This window comes from Malaclemys terrapin, chromosome 8, assembly GCF_027887155.1.
Source record: "Malaclemys terrapin pileata isolate rMalTer1 chromosome 8, rMalTer1.hap1, whole genome shotgun sequence".
Classification (NCBI taxonomy): domain Eukaryota; kingdom Metazoa; phylum Chordata; order Testudines; family Emydidae; genus Malaclemys; species Malaclemys terrapin.
Genome location: NC_071512.1, coordinates 51,735,760 through 51,757,979, shown reverse-complemented (window position 1 = coordinate 51,757,979; position 22,220 = coordinate 51,735,760). Strand labels below are relative to the sequence as shown.

Genomic DNA, 22,220 nt, shown 5'->3' with positions numbered 1-22,220 from the left:
GATTAAAAGCATTGGATGTTAAAGATCTCGTGGCGCCTATTCATGGCGAACTGAATCGAAGAAAATTACCAGAAAGAAAAACAAATTGAATACTCTATTTCTCTTCTTTTTACTGAATACTCGGCCATGTATCTCTGACCTGCTGGAAAATGAAGGCATTTACAGTGGTCTTTTAGAATGCATTGATGCACACAGCAGTGTTGTAAAAGAAACTGAACTGTTATATGTGCAGTAAAATACAGACAGTTGACGAAGTGAAGAATGATCCTCCATAACAACATAATGGGCCAAATTCTGCTCTTTGACGTGCATAATTCCAAAGTGGCTCCATTGAACGACTTCATTGGAGTTGCTCTGGATTTCCGGTCATGAGGATGAGAGCAGAATTTGGACCAGTGCACTTTTCAGAAGAGTTTGTGGGGGAGGGAAAGACTGATCTCCCAAAACATCTCCTCCCCTCATTGTAGGGCAGTGTGCTGGTTGTCCACCTTACTGCTATGCTGCCTCCCAGAAGTGGCTGCATTTCAGGGATGAAATAGTGGTATATGGTGTAGTTTGTGAAGTATGTTGGGGTGAGAGGCGCTATACGGGCCTAAGACAGAATTCTGTTTTGTGAAGCCAAACCAGCTGGTTCCTCTAGCAACATGGGTCCTGTGACTCTTAGCAAAACAGCATCTTTTGAGCCCTATGTGCCTGCAGCCCTTAGGACCGCTCACACAGCTCTGAAAGGTTCTGAGAGCTGTGAAGCCTCAGGCTGTTAAAGCTTCAGGTTTGATTGTGCTAGCTTTCTCGCAGCCCAGAGTTGCCTCTTCCCCTGCCAGGGCATTGTGCCAACTGTCAGAGAGACAGTAGGTCAGAAACTGCAGGATGCCTGACACTGTGGGGGCGGACAGCGGCTGCTGCTTCTGAGTGTGTGTTTGAGATAGGGACAGATCGACCAGCTTTCCAAGCCCGGAGTTAAACGCTCCATAGAATGCCGTTCATTCCCGTGGGAACTTGAGTCTGCAGACGTATGGGCTAATAACCAAGAACTTTCCTGCTTGTGGAAGCAGTTTCAGGGCACAGCCACTTTGAAATCAGCAAAGCTGCCCTCCCTCACCACCCCAAACAAGACAGGGACTAATGCAAACTCTGTGGATTGTGATCCCTTTGATCCTCCAAGGAGAGAGGGTGGTTGAGAGGTGAGGGTTTCCCTGGGAAGAGGAACCCTTCAGGGTATTCTCTGCTCTGTTTGATCAGGAGGTGGGAGTGAGGGAGCTAGGGGGCTCTTTGGATTGTGTTCTAGAGGTGATAGCGTAAGTGACTGCTGCTGTGGCTCTGACGTCTCTGCTGTTGGTCTCTTGGTTCGGTGCTGTTCCAGTGGGCTCGCCGAGAAGTCCCGTCAACAAGACCACGCTGACCCTGATCAGCGTCACCAGCTGTGTGATCAGCCTGGTGTGCTCATCCCACATGAGCTGCCCGCTCATCGTCAAGATCACCCTGCACGTCCCGGAGCACCTCATTGCCGACGGTGAGAGTGCCCCCCTCTGCCTGCACAGCTCTGCCCTCTGACCCTCAGGCAGGGAGAGTTGGCCAGGGGAAATGCTGATCCGGCTGGGTATGGAGCTGCCCAGCCCAACCCTCGGTGTCGCGACGGGTGGATGGTGCATCGTGCTGCCAAACGTCGTCGTGTCAGGACTAGGGTTGCCAACTTTGGTTGGATGAATTCCTGGAGATTTCATCATATGACATTAATCTTTAAATTAAAGATTAATCTTTAATTCCTGGAGACTCCAGGACAACCCTGGAGGGTTGGCAACCCTCAGGACTCATCATGAAGCTGATGGCCGAGGAGAGCCTGCTCTTTGGGAACCCCATCTTAAATCATGGGCCGCCACAGGGGGAAGGGCAAGGCCAGGGAAGCCCCTGTTCTGGGACATCATCCCCAGAGCACAGGGCTGCTTGTGTGGGGAAGGGTTATTCCAGTTATAATTGAAACTGGCCTGTGGGATGCGTATAACTGGCTTGCGCGAAGCTTAGGGGCTGAAACTGGTTTGAGGGGAGCTCTATGTCCCAGGCCTTCCAACCTGTGTTTCTCTTGCAGGGAGCCGCTTTATCCTACTGGAAGGCAGCCAGCTGGATGCCAGCGACTGGCTAAACCCTGCCCAAGTCATCCTGTTCTCTCAACAGAACTCCAGTGGGCCCTGGGCACTGGACCTCTGTGCCCGACGACTTCTTGACCCGTGTGAACACCAGTGTGATCCAGAAACCGGTAGGCAGGGTCGGCGGGGACGCCAGGGTAACTTCCCTCACCAGCGGCACAGACTCCTGCTTGCTGATCTCTGGGTTTGGCTGCGCCCCCTGGATTTACTAGCTCATAGACTCATAGACTTTAAGGTCAGAAGGGACCATTATGATCATCTGGTCTGACCCCCTGCATGCTGCAGGCCATAAAACCGTCCCTACCCCTTCCCTGGACTCTGCTGTTGAAGTCCCCAATCCTGTTTTTAGTGACTTCAATCGGCAGAGACCCTCCTGCTAGAGATCCCTGCCCCATGCTGCGGAGGAAGGCGAAAAACCTCCAGAGGCTCAGCCAATCTGCCTTGGAGGAAAATTCCTTCCCGACCCCAAATGTGGCGATCAGTAAGACCCCGAGCATATAGGCAAGAGTCTCCAGCCCGACCCCGTTAGCCATTATACTATTTACCCACCATTGCTTGGCTTTCCTTGACTACTATGTTTTACCATTAAACCTTTCCCTCCATAAACTTATCTAACTTTATCTTAAAACCAGACAGGTCCGTCGCCCCCACCGTTTCCCTCGGTAGGCCGTTCCAATATTTCACCCCTCTGACGGTCAGAAACCTTCGTCTAATTTCAAGAAATAGCTGGTCTGGAGATTGGCTGCACGGGCTGACTCAGCCGTTTATAGTCTGGTGGCCTGTGTGATAAGCATCCTGTGCCAGCCCCATAGTCCAGTTAGCCTGTTTGTTTTGTGGCTAACATTTTTGGCACATACCTGGAGACTTTGCTGGGTCTTGGTGGCCCAGGTCAGAAAAGAGTTCAGTGATTTGCATATTTAAATTACATCCCTGATTTTCCTCCTCCCCATAATTGATTATTCACTGCAAGAGAATCCCTTCTTTCCGCCCCCTTCCCCAAAGTGCTTGTGAAGAAGGCGCTGAGACGGCACAGACCCAGGGATAACTGCAATCTGAGGGAAATCCATGCATTCCCCAGAGGAGTTTTTCATGCCACGTAATGGCAGCTGTATGGCTAAAGCCCCATGTAATGCTTTGAAACTCTGCTCGCTATTATCTTGCTGCCCCCCCTGGAGAAATATAAGAACTGCAGGACTGATCTACAGGGTGAGATAAGGATTAATGGCAACCGTCACTCAGGGGCTATTGCTTGTCCTCGATCCTCCTCCGTTTCATAGACTCATAGACTTTAAGGTCAGAAGGGACCATTATGATCATCTGGTCTGACCTCCCGCATGATGCAGGCCACAAAGCCGTCCCTGCCCTTTCCCTTGACTCTGCTGTTGAAGTCCCCAAATCCTGTGGCTTAGAGACTTCAATTGGCAGAGAATCCTCCTGCTAGCGATCCCTGCCCCATGCTGCGGAGGAAGGCGAAAAACCTCCAGGGCCTCTGCCAATCTACCCTGGAGGAAAATTCCTTCCCGACCCCAAATATGGCGATCAGTAAAACCCCTTTCACCTATAGCTGTAATTTGGCCATGCAGAGCTCTAATCTCAGGGGGTCTAAAGGAGGACATGGAATAATTTGGGTGTGGATGTTGTGGAAGTGCAGTGGTCCCACCTGCAAAAACGGGGTGAAATAACCAGCACGCATCATTTACTGTCTGCCAGTGGGCACAATGCCATTGCAGGGATACGGGGATACTGACCAAACTACCGCTGCGCAGGGGAACCCAGGGCCTCTGTGGCTGCCGGTACTGAGACCTGCTGTGTGGAACCAACACTGTGCTCAGTGCAGATGCCAAAGAGTCTAATCGTAGAAAGGTAGGGCTGGAAGGGACCTCAAGAGGTCATCTAGTCCATCCTGCCGGGCTGGACTAAGTATAGGGTCATGGGTAGAGAAGGCAGTCCCTGAGATGAGGTTACTGAATGTTTAAACTGGATCCAAAGGGGAGCAGGGCCCTGGTCCTAGTTGTGTGCTAGAGGTGGGTTTTTTATCCCTTGCACAGTGGGTTTGTGGGCATGAGCTGGAGTTTGCTCTTCCGCCGGGCTGCTGTTCCATGGCTCATGTCTGTGATCCTGCTGCGGTGGTACTCATTCCTGCCCCCTCTCTCTACATCTGCCAGTGGCACCGGGAGCGGCTGGTGTGTAAATTGTCCACTGACATTGGGACGTAAAAACCTGCAGCTGGGGAGATGAGGGGAAGCAGTGAATCAACACAGCCGCCTCTGCCAGTGAGGCTCCTGCGGGGGCCACATCCACAGGCTGTACTGCTGCCTCTGACAAATCCCCAGGAGGGGCAGTGTGACAATGCGGTTCTGGCGGAACCCAACTGAGAGCGCCAACTCAGGACAAATCGCTAAAACAGGGCAGTTACAGCCCAAGGCTGGGGTTTTTCCACCTCTAAGGCAATCCAAACCAGCCAGACTAAGACTTCGGTCTCATCCCACTGGCTAACCGCAAGTCTCACAAGCAATCTCCTTAGACACTCCAGTTTCCCAGTATTACCACCAGTGCCACACGTTATGGGGACAAATGGTTATGAAAACCAATACCCCAGTAAAAGAAAAAGGTTCCCCTGATCCCAAAGGACCAAGCCCCAGACCCAGGTCAATATACAAGTTAGATCTTACCCACAAATCACGCTGCTGCCAATCCTTTAGAATCTAAAATCTAAAGGTTTATTCATAAAAGGAAAAAGATAGAGATGAGAGTTAGAATTGGTTAAATGGAATCAATTACATACAGTAATGGCAAAGTTCTTGGTTCAGGCTTGCAGCAGCGATGGAATAAACTGCAGGTTCAAATCAAGTCTCTGGAATACATCCCCAGTTGGGATGGGTCATTCAGTCCTTTGTTCAGAGCTTCAGTTTGTAGCAAAGTTCCTCCAGAGGTAAGAAGCAGGATTGAAGACAAGATGGAGATGAGGCATCAGCCTTATATAGTCTTTTCCAGGTGTAAGAGCACCTCTTTGTTCTTACTGTGGAAAATTACAGCAAAATGGAGTCTGGAGTCACATGGGCCAGTCCCTGCATACTTTGCTGAGTTACAAGGCGTATCTGCCTTCTCTCAATGGGTCCATTGTATAGCTGATGGTCCTTAATGGGCCATCAAGCAGGCTAGGCAGAGCTAATCTCAGCTTGTCTGGGATGTCACCCAGAAGCATAGCATAAGTTTGCCATACAGACAGTATAGAGCCAATATTCATAACTTTGACTACAAAACTGATACACACATATAGACAGCATAATCATAACCATGTCCTATCCACCCCATTTGACCCCCTTTATACAAGATTTGGGTGCCACTACAGGACCTTGGTTGCAACAATGATCTATACGGTCCCAGTTTGTCAATAACGTCACAGGCAGCGACAGAAGCTCTGCTTGACTTCCCCCAGGCTGAATCCACCTACCAAGGTCATTCATGCCTTGCCAGTCCAGGGACAGGGAACCCGGCCCAGTGAGGGCAGAGCAGGAGGGGTAACCAAAGCCAGAGGAGCTTTTCTAGGATGAGATTTTCACAAGCATGCGGTGTTGGCCTAACTCTGCTCCCATTGATGGGAGTTTTCCCGCTGAAGCCAATGAGAGTAGTGGGAGGTCAGCCCTGAGCACTTGGAAAATCCTGTCCTTAATGTAATGTGTTGAAATTCAGCACCTTAACATTGCTTTGCTGTTGATTTATCAGCTTATGGGCCAGATCCTCCACTGATGTAAATCAGTGTTGCTGCCTGGAAGTCAGCTCCATTGAACTTCCTGGAAGTGGATTGAACTCAGCGGAGATCTGCCCATTTACACTACCTAAGGATCTCTCCGGCCATCTATCCGTCCCATTTATAACACACATATCATCATGCCAGGCATCACAAAAACACATGTAATCCACACACTGATGTGTCCCTAGCCTCTGTTTGCCAGAAGCTGGGAATGGGCAACAGGGGATGGATCACTTGATGATTATCTGTTCTGTTCATTCCCTCTGAGGCACCTGGCATTGGCCACTGTTGGAAGACAGATTAGGCTAGATGGACCATGGGTCTGACCCAGTATCTTACTTTCTTATGAAGTAAATTGCAAAGATATTTGTAAGCTGACTTTGTGTGGGACACAACTGGTCTCTGTTCAGAGCAAATACCTAATAATTTCTGTAGTTCTTAGATATAGACAGACTTGAGCTGAAATCCTGGATGCACATATGCCTGAAATTGGTACATGTGAAGAAATTGGTGTTGTGTTGCAACTGGAATTCTAAATCATGTACTTCAAAGGGGGAACAGGCAACAGAGAGACATAAAGCAGGGACAATAAGTGGTATCATCAAGTTAAGTGGTGGCAAGGAGATGGGGCTTGTCTATGCTGTGCAGGCTATAGCAGCCCAGCTGTGGCACCAGAACTATGCTGCTGTAACCCTGTAGTGGGGAGGCCGGCTACGGAACCATAGGGTGGTTTCCGTTGCTGCAGGAACTTCACCTCCCTGAGCAATGGTAGCTAGGTCAATGGACACATTCTTCCATTGACCCAGCTGTGTCTACACCTGGGTTAGGCTGGCATCGCTACATTGCTCTGGGCTGTGGATTTTTCACACCGCTGAGTGCCATAGCTGTGTCGACCTAAGTTTTTAAGTGTTGCCCAGGCTGTAGGTGCACCAGGTGCACCAAGGTGTTTATTCTTGCCACTGGTTTTGGGAGAGTGCTCTCCCCTGGTGAGGGACGCCATCCTTCCACCTTCATTGCAGTGAAAACATCAATCCCTCCCACTCCCCATCACGTTTTACCTGCACGTAATGAGCGTGGGAGTCTGTTGCCATTACTGAGGATCAATATCCAACAGAGTCGTCATCTTTTTTTTAAACCCTCTGTTTTACTGCACGCTGTGTTGCCCAAGCGCGCATGCTGCCCCATGGCACTACTCTGTCAGATGTCTGCCCATAAAAAGCTAAGCTCACCTGGCTTTGCAGCTTCCAACGTTGTCTCAGGGAAGCAGGCCCTGCAATTGCCTCTGTTCCTTGCCTTTTCCTCTAGTGAAATGATCAATCCCAATCGGATTACTGGCATGTCTCCTTTCCCCTTGTGCCTTGGCTGGGTTCATTCCCAAACATGCTTCTCTGTTTGTTTTCCCTGTTGGGTGTCATCTGATTTACATGTCACTGCCTTCCTTTCCTTGTCAGATAGAAATGGAACAGCATTTTACAGCAATTAGAGGCCAAACTCAGATCTCAGGGTCTGGATGTGGGTGTAAATCTGGAGTATTGCTACCGTCTCCAGCAGAGTTGCTGCAGATTTACACTGGGGTAACTTGAGTGACTACAGTTTTTGATCTGTAACGTGAGGTGATCTGCATCTCCTTGGTCACTGACCTGAATGTTTTGGCAGGAATGTTACCATGGGCCAGATCAGTGTAAATGGCTTTACACTGATTTCAGCGGCACTGGGCACATTGACAGCAGCTGAACACTTTCCCCTCTGTTCTTCTTCGAGAGGTGTCCCTGTGGGTGCTCCACTCCAGGTGTTGGTGCGTCCCTCCACCTTCACTTGGAGATTTTTGCAGCAGTACTCGTATGGGTCGCGCACACGCAGAGCCTGCCTGCCCACTCCGAGCGTACCTTAATAGTACGCGTGCGCGACCGGTCTCCTCAGTTCCTTCTCTACCGTCCCCGGCCTGAGACGGAGCTCAGCAGACTCGTTAGAGACTTTTCTCTTCCTTCCTTCATATACCTTCCCTATTCGTTAGTTTGTTACCAGTAGAAATTCGATAACATTTTCCTGTCTTTTCTCTCTAAAACTACAAAAAAAATATATATTTTTCTTCGTTCCTGTCAGAGGCAGCCGCTTCCGACATGCCTGGCTCTCCAGGCTTAAGAGCTGCTCTAATTGCAGTGATGCCATCCCTCTTTCAGATTGCCATTCAAAACGTATAAAATGTTTGGGGAAGTCCCACATCCCCCAAAAATGTGTCCACTGCAGCAAACTTAAATCCAGGGCACGCAAGGACAGGGAGCTGAGATTAAAACTCCTCCTCCTTCAGAAATCTGTAGGGTCCGCTTCAGACCCGGGCGCTGACTCAGCTACATGCCGCAGCCCCCCCGCCTCAAAGAAAGACAAGACGACTGAAAAAACCCGGCACCCTCTCTCACATGCAAAGAGTTCTTCGCGGGACAAGACTTCTCCGGGCAGGTCTACAGCCTCCCTCCAGGCGCTTCCTCGTCTGAGCACTTTTGATGTGCCGGGCTCCTCCGCGCCGTGCGAAACCCGCCTGCAGCTGCGGAAGCGGTGCCGACACATACTGACATGCCTGACCTCCCACGGGCTATTCTTGCTTTCCTGGCACTGTCTCCCGCTGAGCTGACTGGCAATGAAACAATGCTCGAGACACTGGTGCAGAGGAACCTTTCTTCACAGCAGATTCCTCTTGCACAGCACTCACCTCACAGAGGAGCTCCAGCACCGCAATTTACACGGTTAAGGGACCTGCTGGTGTCACCCCTGCTTAATGCCTACTTCTCTCCAAATGCTCAGTCAGGGGCCGCACAGCCTTCCTCCAGTGATGAGGAAGCTGGTCTGAAGGGGAGTTATCATATCAAATCTCCCATCCTCAGACCCCAATCAATAGAGGTCATAGAAAAGTCACCTAGTCATACTCTCAGGATCCTGCCCAGTGTGTGAACCCCTGGATGGCACCACTCATGCCCTTCCCACCACAGTGGCAATATTGGGCTCCAGGGGCATCTTATTCTCGAGACCACACTCGCTATACCACCACAGCCAGGCGTGACACCTGCCAACCGCCGACTGACGAATCTGCCACTGATGTAAGGGTCCAGGCAGCACCATCATGACCTGCCTCTAACCCAGTAGACCCACTTGTTACGCCTGATGAAGCCCTACTGCCTCCTCCCCCGTCATCTTCAGATGACTTCACAAAATTTCAAGATATTTTCAAAAGAGTTGCAAGTGAGTTAAGCATTAGCTTGGAGGAGGTTCCTAAACAGCAGCATGAGTTAATGGATATCCTGCAACCCTCTTCTTCCTCTAGGAGTGCATTACCGATCAACGCAGCCCTTTTGGAGCCTGTTAAGGCCATCTGTCAGACTCCCGTTGCAAGCCTACCAATTTGTAAGCGAGCGGACTGCAAGTACTTCATCCCTTCCAAGGGCTGTGAATTCCTTTTCACTCACCCAGCGCCAAACTTGCTGGTAGTAGACACAGTCAACCAAAAGACCAAGCACCAGTTTCCCCACTCCACCCCATCCGACAAGGACAGTAAGCGATTAGATCTGCTCGGACATAAAGTATATGCATCTTCTACGTTACAATTTTGCATTGCTAATTATACTGCCGTTCTGGCAAAATAGGACCACAGAAATTACAACAAATTCATGGACTTTATTGATGACATTCCGGAAGAAAAAAAAACAACAATTTACAGCTCTAGTTTCCGAGGGACAAATCATCTCATGTACTATTCTTCAAGCAGCCCTCAATGCGGTCAATACTGCAGCAAGATTTACTGCTACAGCAGTTGTCATGTGCCAAGGTTCATGGCTCTCCTCCTCCTCCTTTCCTTGAGAGATCCAGAGTACCATTGAAGATCTTCCCTTCGACGACGACAAACTCTTGGCCTTCACGATGAATGACGTACTTCACTCAATGAAGGACTCAAGGGCAACTCTCCGGTCCCTAGGAATTCAAACCCCTATGGCCAGAAGGCGACAATATAGATATCAACCTTACCAGCGCCCACGCTACCCCGCATGCACCCAGCAATTCCATAGGTCACATGAGCAACAACAACAACAGCAACGCCAGAGACCCAGATACCAGCATCAGTAGTGTAGCTGGAGGGGTGCAGGGGAAGCAGCTGCTTCCCCTCAGCAAATTTTTCAAAAGCCCACGCCTTAGTTAGGCGGGGTTACCATGGCGCCAGTGGCGCCGCTCTGAAGCCCAGCTTCCCCCTGGGTGCTGCTGCATACCCCACCCCCTCTCACTGCCACGCCCATCAGCTGTGTCTCCCAGCAGGAGGGAGAAGCTGATTGCCCAGGTAGGGGAAGATTCAGTACTGAGCTCCAGCAAGCTGGGCTCCTGCAGGCCGGCTTTGCCGGCTTCCCCCAGCATGCTGCATTGCATACCCTGCCCCCTCCCTGCCTCGCCGGCTGTCTCCCAGCAGGAGGGAGACAGACTGCTAATCAGGGAGGGGTGGGGAGGGGGAAAGAACTGAGCTCCAGCAAGCTGGGCTCCTGGGGAGGAGGAGAGGCTGGGGCCTTGGGGAAGAAGGGGGTCGGTCGGGGCATGCCCCCCTATAAGGGGTAGGGGCACCCACCCCGCCCACCAGTCAACTGTTTATGGGGCCCTTGGAGGCCCACGAGCCATTAGCTGTTCGGCCTGGTGGGGGCAGTAGGGTAGCGCTGTTTAGCTGTTTTTTGGCCACCAGCCAATCAGCGAGGGGAACTGCTCCTGGAGCAGGGGTTGAGCTGGGAGACCCCACCGGTGAGGTGCAGCCCCACCTCCTTCTCCTGCCTGCTCCTTGTGGCACTGTGGCAGGCGTGCTTTCTCTGGCTCTGCAGCAGCAGCTCACCCACCTTGATATATATTACCTCACCCAGCTTTCCAGGAGTGAGTTTTCATGACGACATGGGAAGTGCTCTGACTGGTCCTGACTTCTCTGTATCAGCCCCTCTAGCTTGCACTGCAGCCCAGTACCTGGGGACTGGGTGCCTGCAGCTCTGAGACTCTGTGAGATCAGGGTCTCACAGACCCAGCTGGGAGGGGAAGGGCACCTCCTCCTCGGCCTCTCCTTCTTGCTGCCTCCTTTTCCCAAGTGACCTCATGATGCACAGAGCCAGCGTGGCTAGGTGCTGCATTGGAGTCTCCCAGTGCAACCCTCTACCCTCTCTCCCCAATGCAAACCCCCAACAGACCCTGCCCACCTCTGTCCGATTGTCTCTCTCATGCGGGGGACTGTGCCCCCTCCCTTGCTCCTGTGTGCTGCCTGCTTCCAGGGGCCACAGATTACAGTGCAGCCCACTCAGGAGAGATGAGAGGGGCTGTCCCACTTCAGCACTTACACCATGTCCCTATTTTTGGACACCACCTACAGCCATTCTCCCACCAATGGCAAAACATTACCACCAAGTGGGTTATTGAGGTCGTCACAATTGGTTATTCCATCCCTTTCATATCCTTGCCTCCATCCACCCACCCTCCCCATCCCTCTTCAGGGACCCCTCTCACGAGCAACTGCTCCTCCAAGAAACACAACACCTCCTTCTATTAGGACCAGTGGAACTCGTGCCTGAACAATCAGGGCTTTGGAGCAGAGCCTGGAACTGGAGCGCAGAGCAGCTCCGGAGCAGTGGAGCTGCAGGTTTTTGCCTGGAGCTGGAGTGGAGCCAGAGCACAGCTCCAAAGCCCTGCGAACACCACAGAGGAAAAGGGTTTTATTCCCGTTATTTCTTAACACAAAAGAAAACCGGGGGATGGTGACCGATTGTCAGGAGGCTCAACACATTTATCAAAAGGAAAAGTTCAAAATGGTTACCCTCACCACCATAATCCCAGCGCTGGAGCAGGGAGGTTGGTTTTCAGCTCTCGACCTACAAGACACCTATTTTCATGTGACTATACATCCAGCCCACAGACGTTTCCTTCATTTTACCCTCAGCTTGACACATCTTCAATACGGGGTACTGCCCTTCAGCCTATCCACCGCCCCCCTGAGTTTTTTCCAAGCTCCTAGCCATAGTCACAGCCTACCTCAGGAGACAAGGGGTCATAATATTTCCTTACCTTGAGGATTGTCTCCTCAGAGCCGCAATGCTTGACGAAGCGCTTCGATTCACGCAGCTCACCGTCACTTGCTTCCTCTCCCTCGACCTACAAATAAACAAAACCAAATCCACATTATCTCCTACCCAGCACCTGGAGTTCATAGGAACTCACCTCGATTCCTAGACGTTCATAGCATCTCTCCTGACCGTTTCAACACCATAAAACTACTGGCCAAGAAACTTCGCAACAGTCCTCAGGTCACTGCTCGAGACTGTCTACAACTATTAGGTCACATGGCCTTGTGCACTTTCATGGTCAAAAATGCACAACTATACATGAGGTGCTTCCAAGCTTAGTTGGCCACGGTTTACAGACTGAATGTACATGCTCTAAACAAGCCTCTATCCATACCCTTCAGAGTCAAAGATTTTGTCCTATGGTGAACAGTTCCCTCCAACCTCTGCTCTGGAGTCCCCTTTCTACAGGATGCTCCATCCCTCATAATGACTACTGATGCATCCCTCACAGGGTGGGGTGCACACATATCCCACCACACAGCTCAGAGGTTATGGTCTTCAACCGAAACCTCCCTACACATAAACGTCCTAGAACTTTGAGCCATACGCAATGCCTGCCATCACTTCCTCCCATTGATCCGGAACCAATATGTATGGATAATGACAGACAACATCGTCTGCCTGTTCTATGTGAACAGGCAGGGAGGAGCTCATTCTCACTTGCTTTGCACAGAGGCTATAAAGCTCTGGAATTGGTGCCTTGCAAACAACATCCAGATATCAGCCACCTATCTTCCTGGAGCTATGAATACCACAGCGGACGAATTAAGCAGATGCTTTCCCTGGGATCACAAATGGGAGATAAACAACACAGTCATCTGCAACGTATTCCACATTTGGGGATACCCAACCATAGACCTTTTCGCAACAGTGAAAAACATGAAATGTCCTGAATTTTGCTCCAGAGCGGGACTGGGCAAACATTCCCTGGGAGATGCATTCATGATCTCACGGGACCGGGACTTACTATATGCATTTCTCCCGATACCTGTCCTCCACAGAGTTCTGACAAAGGTACGAACAGATCGTGCCACGGTAATTCCGATTGCCCCGTCATGACCCAGACAACCATGGTTTCCATTCCTCACCAGAATGTCACTTCGCTCACCAATTTCATTGCCCCTCACGCCGAACCTCCTATCGCAGCAACACGGCCGATTTCTTCATCCCAACCTGTCCATGCTTCTTCTCAAAGCTTGGCTCCTACATGGTTCTCCCAAAATGAACTAGCATGTTCTGAGCAGGTTCAAAGAGTGCTCCTACATAGCAGAACATCATCTACTTGAATCACTTATCTCCGACAGTGGAAGCGATTCAGACAATGGTGCTCAACTAAACAACATCCTCCTACTTTTGTACTTCTTCCACTCATACTTGACTACTTATTAGACCTTACGCAATCAGGCCTTTCTTTCAGCACCATCAAAGTCCACTTATCTGCTATTACAACTTTTCATGACAAGATCGATGATACCTCTGTTTTTGCTCATCCAATCACCAAGTGTTTTCTTAAAGGGCTACAATCCTTATACCCAGACATTAAACCTCCTACCCCTCTGTGGGACCTTCACTTAGTATTATCATGCTTAACTCAACAACCATTCAAGCCCTTAGCCACTTGCTCCCTCTTATACCTCTCTATGAAAACAGCATTCTTAGTGGCAATCACCTACCCAGACAGGCAGGAGAAATAGCTGCTCTCATGGCAGACCTACCTTATACACTATTTTTCAAGGACAAGGTTACCCTTCTTCCAAAGGTGCATTCACTATTCCACATCAATGAGCCGATACACCTACCAACCTTCTTTCCTAAACCACATGCAAACTCTTTTGAATCCACAATGCATACATTAGATGTACGCAGGGCTTTGTCCTTCTAGCTGGATAGAACCAAGCCCTTTAGGAACTCTTCCAGACTCTCTGTCTCCCTTGCGGAGCGCTCCAAAGGGACACCTATCTCTACCCAGAGACTTTCAAACTGGATTTCTGAGTGTATCTGACTGTGCTACCAGATAAAGAAAGTTACGCCTTCTGCCGGCATCAGAACTCACTCCACTAGATCTGTGACTACCTCCGTGGCTTACCTACACAAAGTTCCTCTGGCTGACATCTGCAAAGCAGCCACTTGGTCTTCTGAACACGCATTTGTTAAGCATTATGCCCTCACTCAAGGCCCTCTCTCTGATACACGATTAGGCAGAGCTGTATCTTACCAAATCCGAAGTCCCTACCTCCTTGAGGTACACTGCTTTTCAGTCACCTGGAGTGGAACACCCACAGGGACACCTCTGGAAGAAGAAGATGAGGTTACTCACCCTGTGCAGTAACTGACGTTCGAGATGAGTGTCCCTGTGGGTGCTCCGCTACTCACCCTCCTCCCCTCTACTTCAGAGTTGGGGTAGCCTCCGTTGGAGAGAAGGAACTGAGGAGACCAGTCACGCATGCGTACTATTAAGGTACACTCAGAGCAGGGTGGGGGGGGCAGGCTCTGCGCATGCGTGACCGGTACGAGTACTGCTGTAAAATCTCCGAGAGAAGACTCGGGGACACGCTGAGCTACATGCCCTAGGTGTGTTCCAGGATCACTCCATCCAGCCACATCTCTTCCTTCAGCTTTGAGTTGATGTAGTGCTGGGGCGAGCTGCCAAACTGTTTCCCCTGCAGATTTAGCCATGGAACAGATGGGCAGTGGCAGCATTAGCTCCCCAGCACTGTGACTTGCTCCTGGCCAGGGTGAATGGCAGTGCAGTCTCCATGCCTCAGCCTCTCTGAGAGGGGCCCAAGTAGAACTGGTTGAGCATTGGCCAGGAACTGGATTGTAACCACCAGCTTGTTTCATGTAGGCAGCTGAAGAGTCATTAGCTAGCGCAGATTTCTGGTGCCTGCTGACCAGGAGTGGTGTAGAGATGAAGGTCTCCATTTTCCAGTATCAGTCCTGCCACCTACAGTGTTGATATCTGATCACCTATGCTACCCACAGCCTGCTTATTAACCCATTCCAAACAACGACCCACTTACTCCTGACTGCAGCAGCTCAAGTGGACAGGAGAGCAGTATCTGTGGGCAGAATTCACCTTCCTTCTAGGACGATTTTGTCTTATCGTGGGACAAGAGGTCCTAACCGAGATCAGGGCCCCGTTGTGCCAGGAGCTGTACAAACACATAATGGGAGCCAGTCCTGACCCCACCAGGCTTACTGTTTAAATAGATCCAAGAAAAGAAGCCTGATCTCCCCATTTCACAGTTCCAAGGTCGCCCGGAGAGTCTGCGGAAGAGCCAGTCTCCTGAGTTGCAGTACAGTGTCTCTGCCACATGATCCTTTCTCTCTGTGCCATAGGGCACATTCGGCACTGCTGCCCACCCAGCACCACAGCGGCAGGGCTGCACGGGCTTAAGTCATTGCAGAAGCTGGATCAGTATCTTCCCTCTGGCCAGCGTGTACCTGTGCACAGTCTGTGTCGTCTTCTGTAATAACCACTCGCTCCCCTGCTGGGAGTCTGTGCTTGCTCCAGAATCAGCATTCCATGTGTTCACAACCATCTGTCACAGCAGATGCAGCTCCTTGGGGTTGGGTCTTAAAAATTCAGGGTTCTTTCATCTGTGTTTTAAAGGCGTGTGGCCCTTTAAGAGCAGGAGGCTGTCCCGTTGGACTATAGTCTTTGGACCCTATGCTGCCCTGCCCTGTCCTCTATGCAGTCCCACCTATTCCAGTGATGCTGCACACAGGGTATCTGCTAGCACGGAAGCTGGCTTTTTTAGAGCAGCAAGCTGCAAATGGATTGGGCTAGAGTAGCCAGGCAAAATCTTTGCCCCAAACTGAGAGAAATCTTTTTGGTGAGGCCTCTGCTATGCTGGGTTCTGTCATGTAAAGGGGATGAAATTCCCCTTACAGTCAGCCAGCATGAAGCTCATCCACCCCTCAGAGCTTAAGTGGTCTAGTGCATAGTTCTTTTGTTGGTGTAACCCACTGTTTGCTGTAGGAGCTTCTAACTACAGGGCTTTTTTTAGTTCATGCTTTAGCTCTGGACTGGAGGTTCCTGGTTCAAACCCCACTGGACTTCTGCATGGGGTGAATTTCATCTAGGAGGTGGAAGTGCTGAAATAGCACGTGATAGAGCCTGTCCTTGTAGTGCTTCTGGTCTGATCAGAGGCAAGAAATACTGGAAAGCGCATGAGCAATATGGAATCTCAGGTCGTCTGCGCTTTGCTTTACTGTGATACCATTCATATGCTTCATTTTTATTTAAAATAAAAGCAAGGCCATTCTGCGGGGAACAAAATAGTAGCATTAAAGTTGAGTATTTAAATGTGTCTGAGTCAGGAAATTCAAATATTAATGACTGTAACTTGGCTTCCTAAAGATAGGCTCATTAATCCATATTTAGGCAACTACACCCAACTTCTCAGAAGTATTTAGATGCCTCACATCCACTGATTTCACCTAAATACCTTTAAAAATCTGAGCTCTAAATAGTAGCTTGTTTTTCAGAGAAACTGAGCAGCCCCAGATCCCCTGGAAGCCAATGGTTGCTGCAGATGCTCAACACCTTTCTAAGTCAGCCTGCTTATTTGGGGGTCTAAATACGGGTTTAGGTGTCTAACTTTAGATGCCTAAATTTGAAAGTATTGGTCAAATATTCCCACAGCTACTGTAACATGGCCGCATAAAATATATTTTGTAAGGTATAAATGCACTAGCCTAAACAGTAATCCAAACCACAGTGGTACATATGTTGTTGTAATTTGACCAAGATAATTGTGCTCTGGGAATGTTAATTTTGAATTTTCCTGATGCTTGGGTGCTGAAATTCACCATATTAACATTGTTGCATGACAGTGCACTGAGTTTATAACACATAATAATGATGTTTAACAGTTTCTTCTTTAAGAAACTGCTCTAGCAAAGCATTTATACACATCCTTAGCTTTCAGCACTTAAATATTCCCAGTGAAGCCCTTAAAGTTAAGCATGTGTTTAAGAGCTGTGCTGGACTGGGACATAAAGCACTTTATAAATATTAACTAACCAAGAGCCAGATTTGGCCTACTCTTACGTGGCTTCACAGTGCAAGAGAGAGAGTGTGTGTGTGTGTGTGTGTGTGTGTGTGTGTGTGTGTGTGTGTGTGTGAGAGAGAGAGAGAGAGAGAGAGAGAAGAAAGGAGCTTTCCCCCCCTTTCACAGTCCATGTAATAAATGGTGAGAATTATACTCACCATACTCAAGAAAGTGCAAGGGCTACTCCCCAATTATGGCCCTGGGGAATGCCCCAAAGAGGCCATTGAGGACAGGGAAGGGGGTGGTGTGGTGGCCCCTGTCACTGGCTGTGTTCTGAACTCTATTCTGAGCATTTGCTAGTTTTGTACAACCACCAGCTCCGAGCCTTTAGACCAGGGGTCAGAGGCTGCCGCTGACAGTTGTAGCAAGGTCTGGAGGGAGGAGAAGAGGAGACAGTATTTGGTGTGAGGGCTCACCTCTGCCACTGCCATGGCACCACCTGTAGATCTCCGGGAGGGATGGAGTTAATGCAGTTACACAATCTGTGCACTTCAGCCTCTGGCACCTGGAGGTGGGATTTCCTGATGTAATAACCTTGCCTGTTGTGAGCCCCCATGGAGCCCACAGACTCCCATTAGCAGGGTTCATTCAGAGCACAGGATCAGACCTTGGTCCATCTAGTCTAGTAGCCTGTCTCCAGCAGTGGCCAGTACAATTCATTCTCTCTATTATTCACCTCCATTCCTAGGTGAGTGCCTTTGCTATGAGGGTTACATGAAGGACCCAGTGCACAAGCATCTCTGCATCCGGAATGAGTGGGGCACAAACCAGGGGTAAGTTTGATGACCACAAATAGCAAGACATTGTACTGACTTTATGAACGTTCCCTGTTGGGGCAACCCCATGGATGGGTGATCGGTGGGTGTAGAGGAGCAGACTCACCCCTGCGGCACCTCCTGCTGGTGACTTCTAGGAATTAGCTCTTCCAGCCTCCTGGAGCACCCTCTGCAGGCCAGTGGTCTGCCTGTCCTCTGGCCCCCATGTCCCTCCCAGACCCCAGTGCCTTTGTATCTGGGGTGCTGCCCCCTGGCAGTACACCCCTCAGTACTAGGGTCTCCCCTTCCTGGGGAACCCCCACCCACTATCCCTACCTCACCTCAGAATAAGGCCACTGCCAGTCATCATCTAGTCCCACATCCTGGGGCAGACTACGGTATCAGCCTACTTATCACTGGCAAGGTTGGGTTTGGACCTGCTGCCTTGGCCTGCCCCTGGCCTGCCCTCTGCAACCCCCAGTACTCCTTGGCCTAATACTAGGCCACAGCCTGGGGCTTTCCAGGCTGGAGCTCCCCAGCTCTTCAGCCTTTCCCCAGCCCTGCTCCACTCAGGTACTCTATCTCTAGCTCACTGCAGTCAGGCTCTTCTCCCTCTGAAGGCAGAAAGGGACTGTTTGGGCTCCTGGCTCCCAGCCTTCTTATACAGGCCAGCTGTGGCCTGATTGGGGTGTGGCCCAGCTGTGGCTGCTTCCCCAATTAGCCTTGTTGCTTTTCCTTTGCCCCAGCCGTGCTCCCTGGCTGTTTTAAGCCCTTCGGGGCAGGAGCGGGGAACTACCCCGCTACAGTGGGATTGAGCCACGTGCCCCTGGATCTAAAAGCAAGAGTCTTTACTGCTTGAGGTAAAGGACCAGCAGGCTTGGGTGCAGTAGTAGACTCATACACTGCTCAATAGGATCTGGCCACTAGAGGTGGATAAAGAGACTTATTTGGTCAGCATGTTCCATGGTTACTTTCTTTTGGTCCAGACTCTTGGAAGGTGCATTTACAGGGTAACAACAATGAGAAATAGGCAGGATGGGCTTTATAAAGGACAAAACCTGCCAGACAAACAAGGTGGGTTTTTCTGAGCAAGTCAGACAATTAGCGGACAGTGGGAACACAACAGTTGTCTTGTAGAGTATCTGGGGTTCAGCAAAGCATTTGCTATGGTGTCTGTCGCATGACCTCTTCCTGGAAGGATGAATGGGAATTGGCTTGGAGAAGCGTAATGTCAAGGTCTGTGTAGTCTGCAGCAAGCTGGATCTAAGCTCTGTTGCAAAGGCCTTGGGGTTCTGGAGTGCAACAGAATAGAAATATTGCAATGAGGTAAATAAAAAAAAAGTGAGAGGTTTATATTTAATTAAATATGAAAACGAATAACCCAGTCTGTACAGAACTCCTGCTGTTCATTTTTGTTTTACATTCACTGGGCTGAATCCTTGGCAGGTGCCTGTTTAGACCAGCTAATGATCTGGACCAATGTGTTTCATGGCACCTGTTAATTTTCAGCATGCAACAGAGCTTTGTGCTGCTGGCGTATAGCTGCACTGTGGAAGTTGTCAGCTGGCTAGGGCACAGCTGGCATCCAGGGAAGGGGTGGGAGGCCGTTGGGGGTTGGGAGAGAAGCAGGTTAGCTGGGTATTTTTGCACAAACGATCAGCAGTGAACAATATTGACACTGAAACGATCATTGTTAGGTTTCAGATCAGACAGCCCAGTGAGATTAATAGAATTGGTCAACACCTTCTAAACCCCATTATCTGCCAACCACATTCTATCGCTCTGCAGTCAACTCACATTTGGAATGTTACGCTGGCAAACACAAGTGCTAGAAACCTGTTTTATTAAATGAATGCTGACAATATTTCTGTGGCAATGAGTGGATTCTTTGGCTGTGAAACTGTGGGACCCTTGAGTACTGTCATGGGAACTGAACGCACCTCAAAGAGAGGGTCAGGGGAATGGCAATGCACAGAATCTGGGAGTGGGGTCCAGTGGCTTGTTGCAAGGGTGGTGGTTCTGTCTCGACTTAATTAACATTTTCAATTAACAGTAATAATCAACAACAAATTTGATCCAAGGACAGCAGTGTGCTTTATACTGTAACCTCCTATCACCCTGGCAGGCCGGTGAGCATTATTGTAATCTTGCTCATGAGTATGGGAACCACTGTTCTCTGCTAAATGGGATCAGAACAGAGCAGCGGGTGAAGGCTCTGCGCTGCTAGCCTTAGCCAAACCCAGAGAGCTGCTGAGCACCCCCATCTCCTCCCTTCAGGATTTGCCCTGTCGATTAATTAATAGTGGTTGATTCTACTGGTGGTGCTAACAGTTAATGAGTGTGACTCCATTGCCCTCTAGTGGATGGCTGCAGCCTAGGGAGAAGATAGAAGGGGTACCGACTGTGGAGATTCTCCTTTGAGCTCAAATGGCCGGTCCCTGTGCAGCTGGAGGTTCCGAGTTCTGTCCCTGCTGCCGCAAAGTTCTAGAGAGCCATGCTGAGCGGCATTGGGATATCCGTGCAGTCCTAGGAGACCATGAGTTTGTTACAGTGTCGTGGAGTAGTCCACGGTTACCAAGGGAGGCAGCTCTTCAGCATCCCTCTTCACTGCCATGGCTATGAGACCATCCTCCCCTCCTTAGTTCAGCGCTCTGGAAAAGGGGATGAAAAAGCACATTTATTCTATTGGCAGATGCTACGAAACCAAGAGATGTTTTTTGAACACCAGGGGGAAGAGATAATGAATATAGAGGGACCCAGAGAGATTCGTATCACAGCTAAGAAATAACATAATGAGATGCAGTCCGGGAAAATGCAAGCTAATGAATTTGAGGGAAAATAACTTGCAGTGCAGAGCTGCATGAAGAAAGTGAAGTGGCAACGCTGAAAGCGAGATGGGGCTGATTGCCTACATTGCATTACATCGGAACGGTGGGAGCCCGATTTTCAGAGTTGCTGATGTGGGCATCTCAGAGCAGTGCTGGACAGCAGAATTTCCAGTGTATTTTGAGGGCTGCTTAAGTGTGCTGAAAATTTGTCGAATTAGATACCTGATCATTGTGTTGTGGGGAAAAGAATGAGACAGACAGGTTGCTGCAGGTCTTAGTACTTAGCGGCTAAACAGTGAGAGTGTTTTGGGTTTCAGCCAAACAAAAAATCGGGTTTCAATTAAAGTCAGAATTTTCCAAACTTGTTCATTTGTGTCTAAATGTTCAATGGAACTCCCTCGCCCTCCCCAGTTTTGGAGTGTAAGATCCAGATCCTCAGTTGGTGTGGATCAGTAATGTAGCTCCATCACAGTCAAACAGCTGAAGCTCTGGCCATGTAAGTCTCGGTTCTTTTCTTTCTGTCCAAACAAAATGTTAGGCCTTTAAACAATATTCATTTTAAATTGGCTAAATGCAAATGTATACATCTGGGAACAAAGAATGTAGGCCATACTCACCAGGAACCCTAGGAACCCATAGGGGACTCTACCCTGGGAAGCAGTGACTCTCAAAACCTGTCGGTGGATAATCAGCTGAACATGAGCTCCCAGTGCAAAGCTGGGGTCAAAAGGGCTAATGCCATCCTTGGATGCAGAAACAAGTGAATCTAGAGTAGGATCACAGAGATGATTTTACCTCTGTATTGGCACTGGTGTGAGTGCTGCTGGAACACTGTGTCCAGTTCTGGTATCCACAATTCAAGAAGGACATTGATACATTAGAGTGGGTTCAGAGAAAAGTCTAACATGATCCAGTGGCTAGAAGTGGAAGCTAGACAAATTCAGACTGGAAATAAGGTGTACATTTTTAACGGTCAGAGTAATTAACCATTGGAACAATTTATCAAGGGTCGGGGTGGATTCTCCATCACTGACAATTGTTAAATTCAGATTGGATGTGTGGTTTTTTTTTTTTTTTTTTTTTTAAAGATCTGCTCTAGGCATTATTTGGGAAGTTGTCTGGCTTGCGCTATACTCAAGATCAGATCAGATGGTTCCTTCTGGCCTTGGAATCTGTTACTAAAGAGAGCCACCATCATGTAAGGCCCACCACAAAAATGTGTGAGCTGTTGTCAGAGGTATTGCCATTGTGTGGCCTTGTGATGACAGGGCCGAGCAAAGGGGACAAGTGAAGAAATCTATCCAAAAGGAGTTCAGGTCCCCAAGCAGGTCTAACTGGCTAAATGCCTGTGCATGTGTGTCCTTCCCCTAGCCTTGGACGGCCAGCTGGGAGATGGATTTTCCCTTAAAGGAGAAGAATAGGGCAGTGGTTTTCAAACTTTTTTTCTGGGGACCCAGATGAAGAAAATAGTTGATGACTGTGACCCAACGGAGCAGGGGTATAGAGTGTGGGAGGGGCTCAGGGCTGGGGCAGAGGGTTGGGGTGCAGGGGTGAGGGCTG

At 49.6% G+C, this 22,220-nt stretch overlaps 1 protein-coding gene across 3 annotated transcripts in view; it reads left to right on the top strand.

The window, feature by feature from the left end:
- The window catches only part of ASTN1 (astrotactin 1), a 205,026-nt gene that overhangs the window by 95,442 nt on the left and 87,364 nt on the right, over window positions 1-22,220 (top strand). For all 3 annotated transcript variants that reach the window (XM_054038231.1, XM_054038230.1, XM_054038232.1), the window contains exons 6-8: window positions 1,361-1,510; window positions 2,084-2,251; window positions 17,766-17,850. In XM_054038231.1, the coding sequence (XP_053894206.1) occupies window positions 1,361-1,510; window positions 2,084-2,251; window positions 17,766-17,850 (403 nt within the window). The remainder of the gene's footprint in view (window positions 1-1,360; window positions 1,511-2,083; window positions 2,252-17,765; window positions 17,851-22,220) is intronic.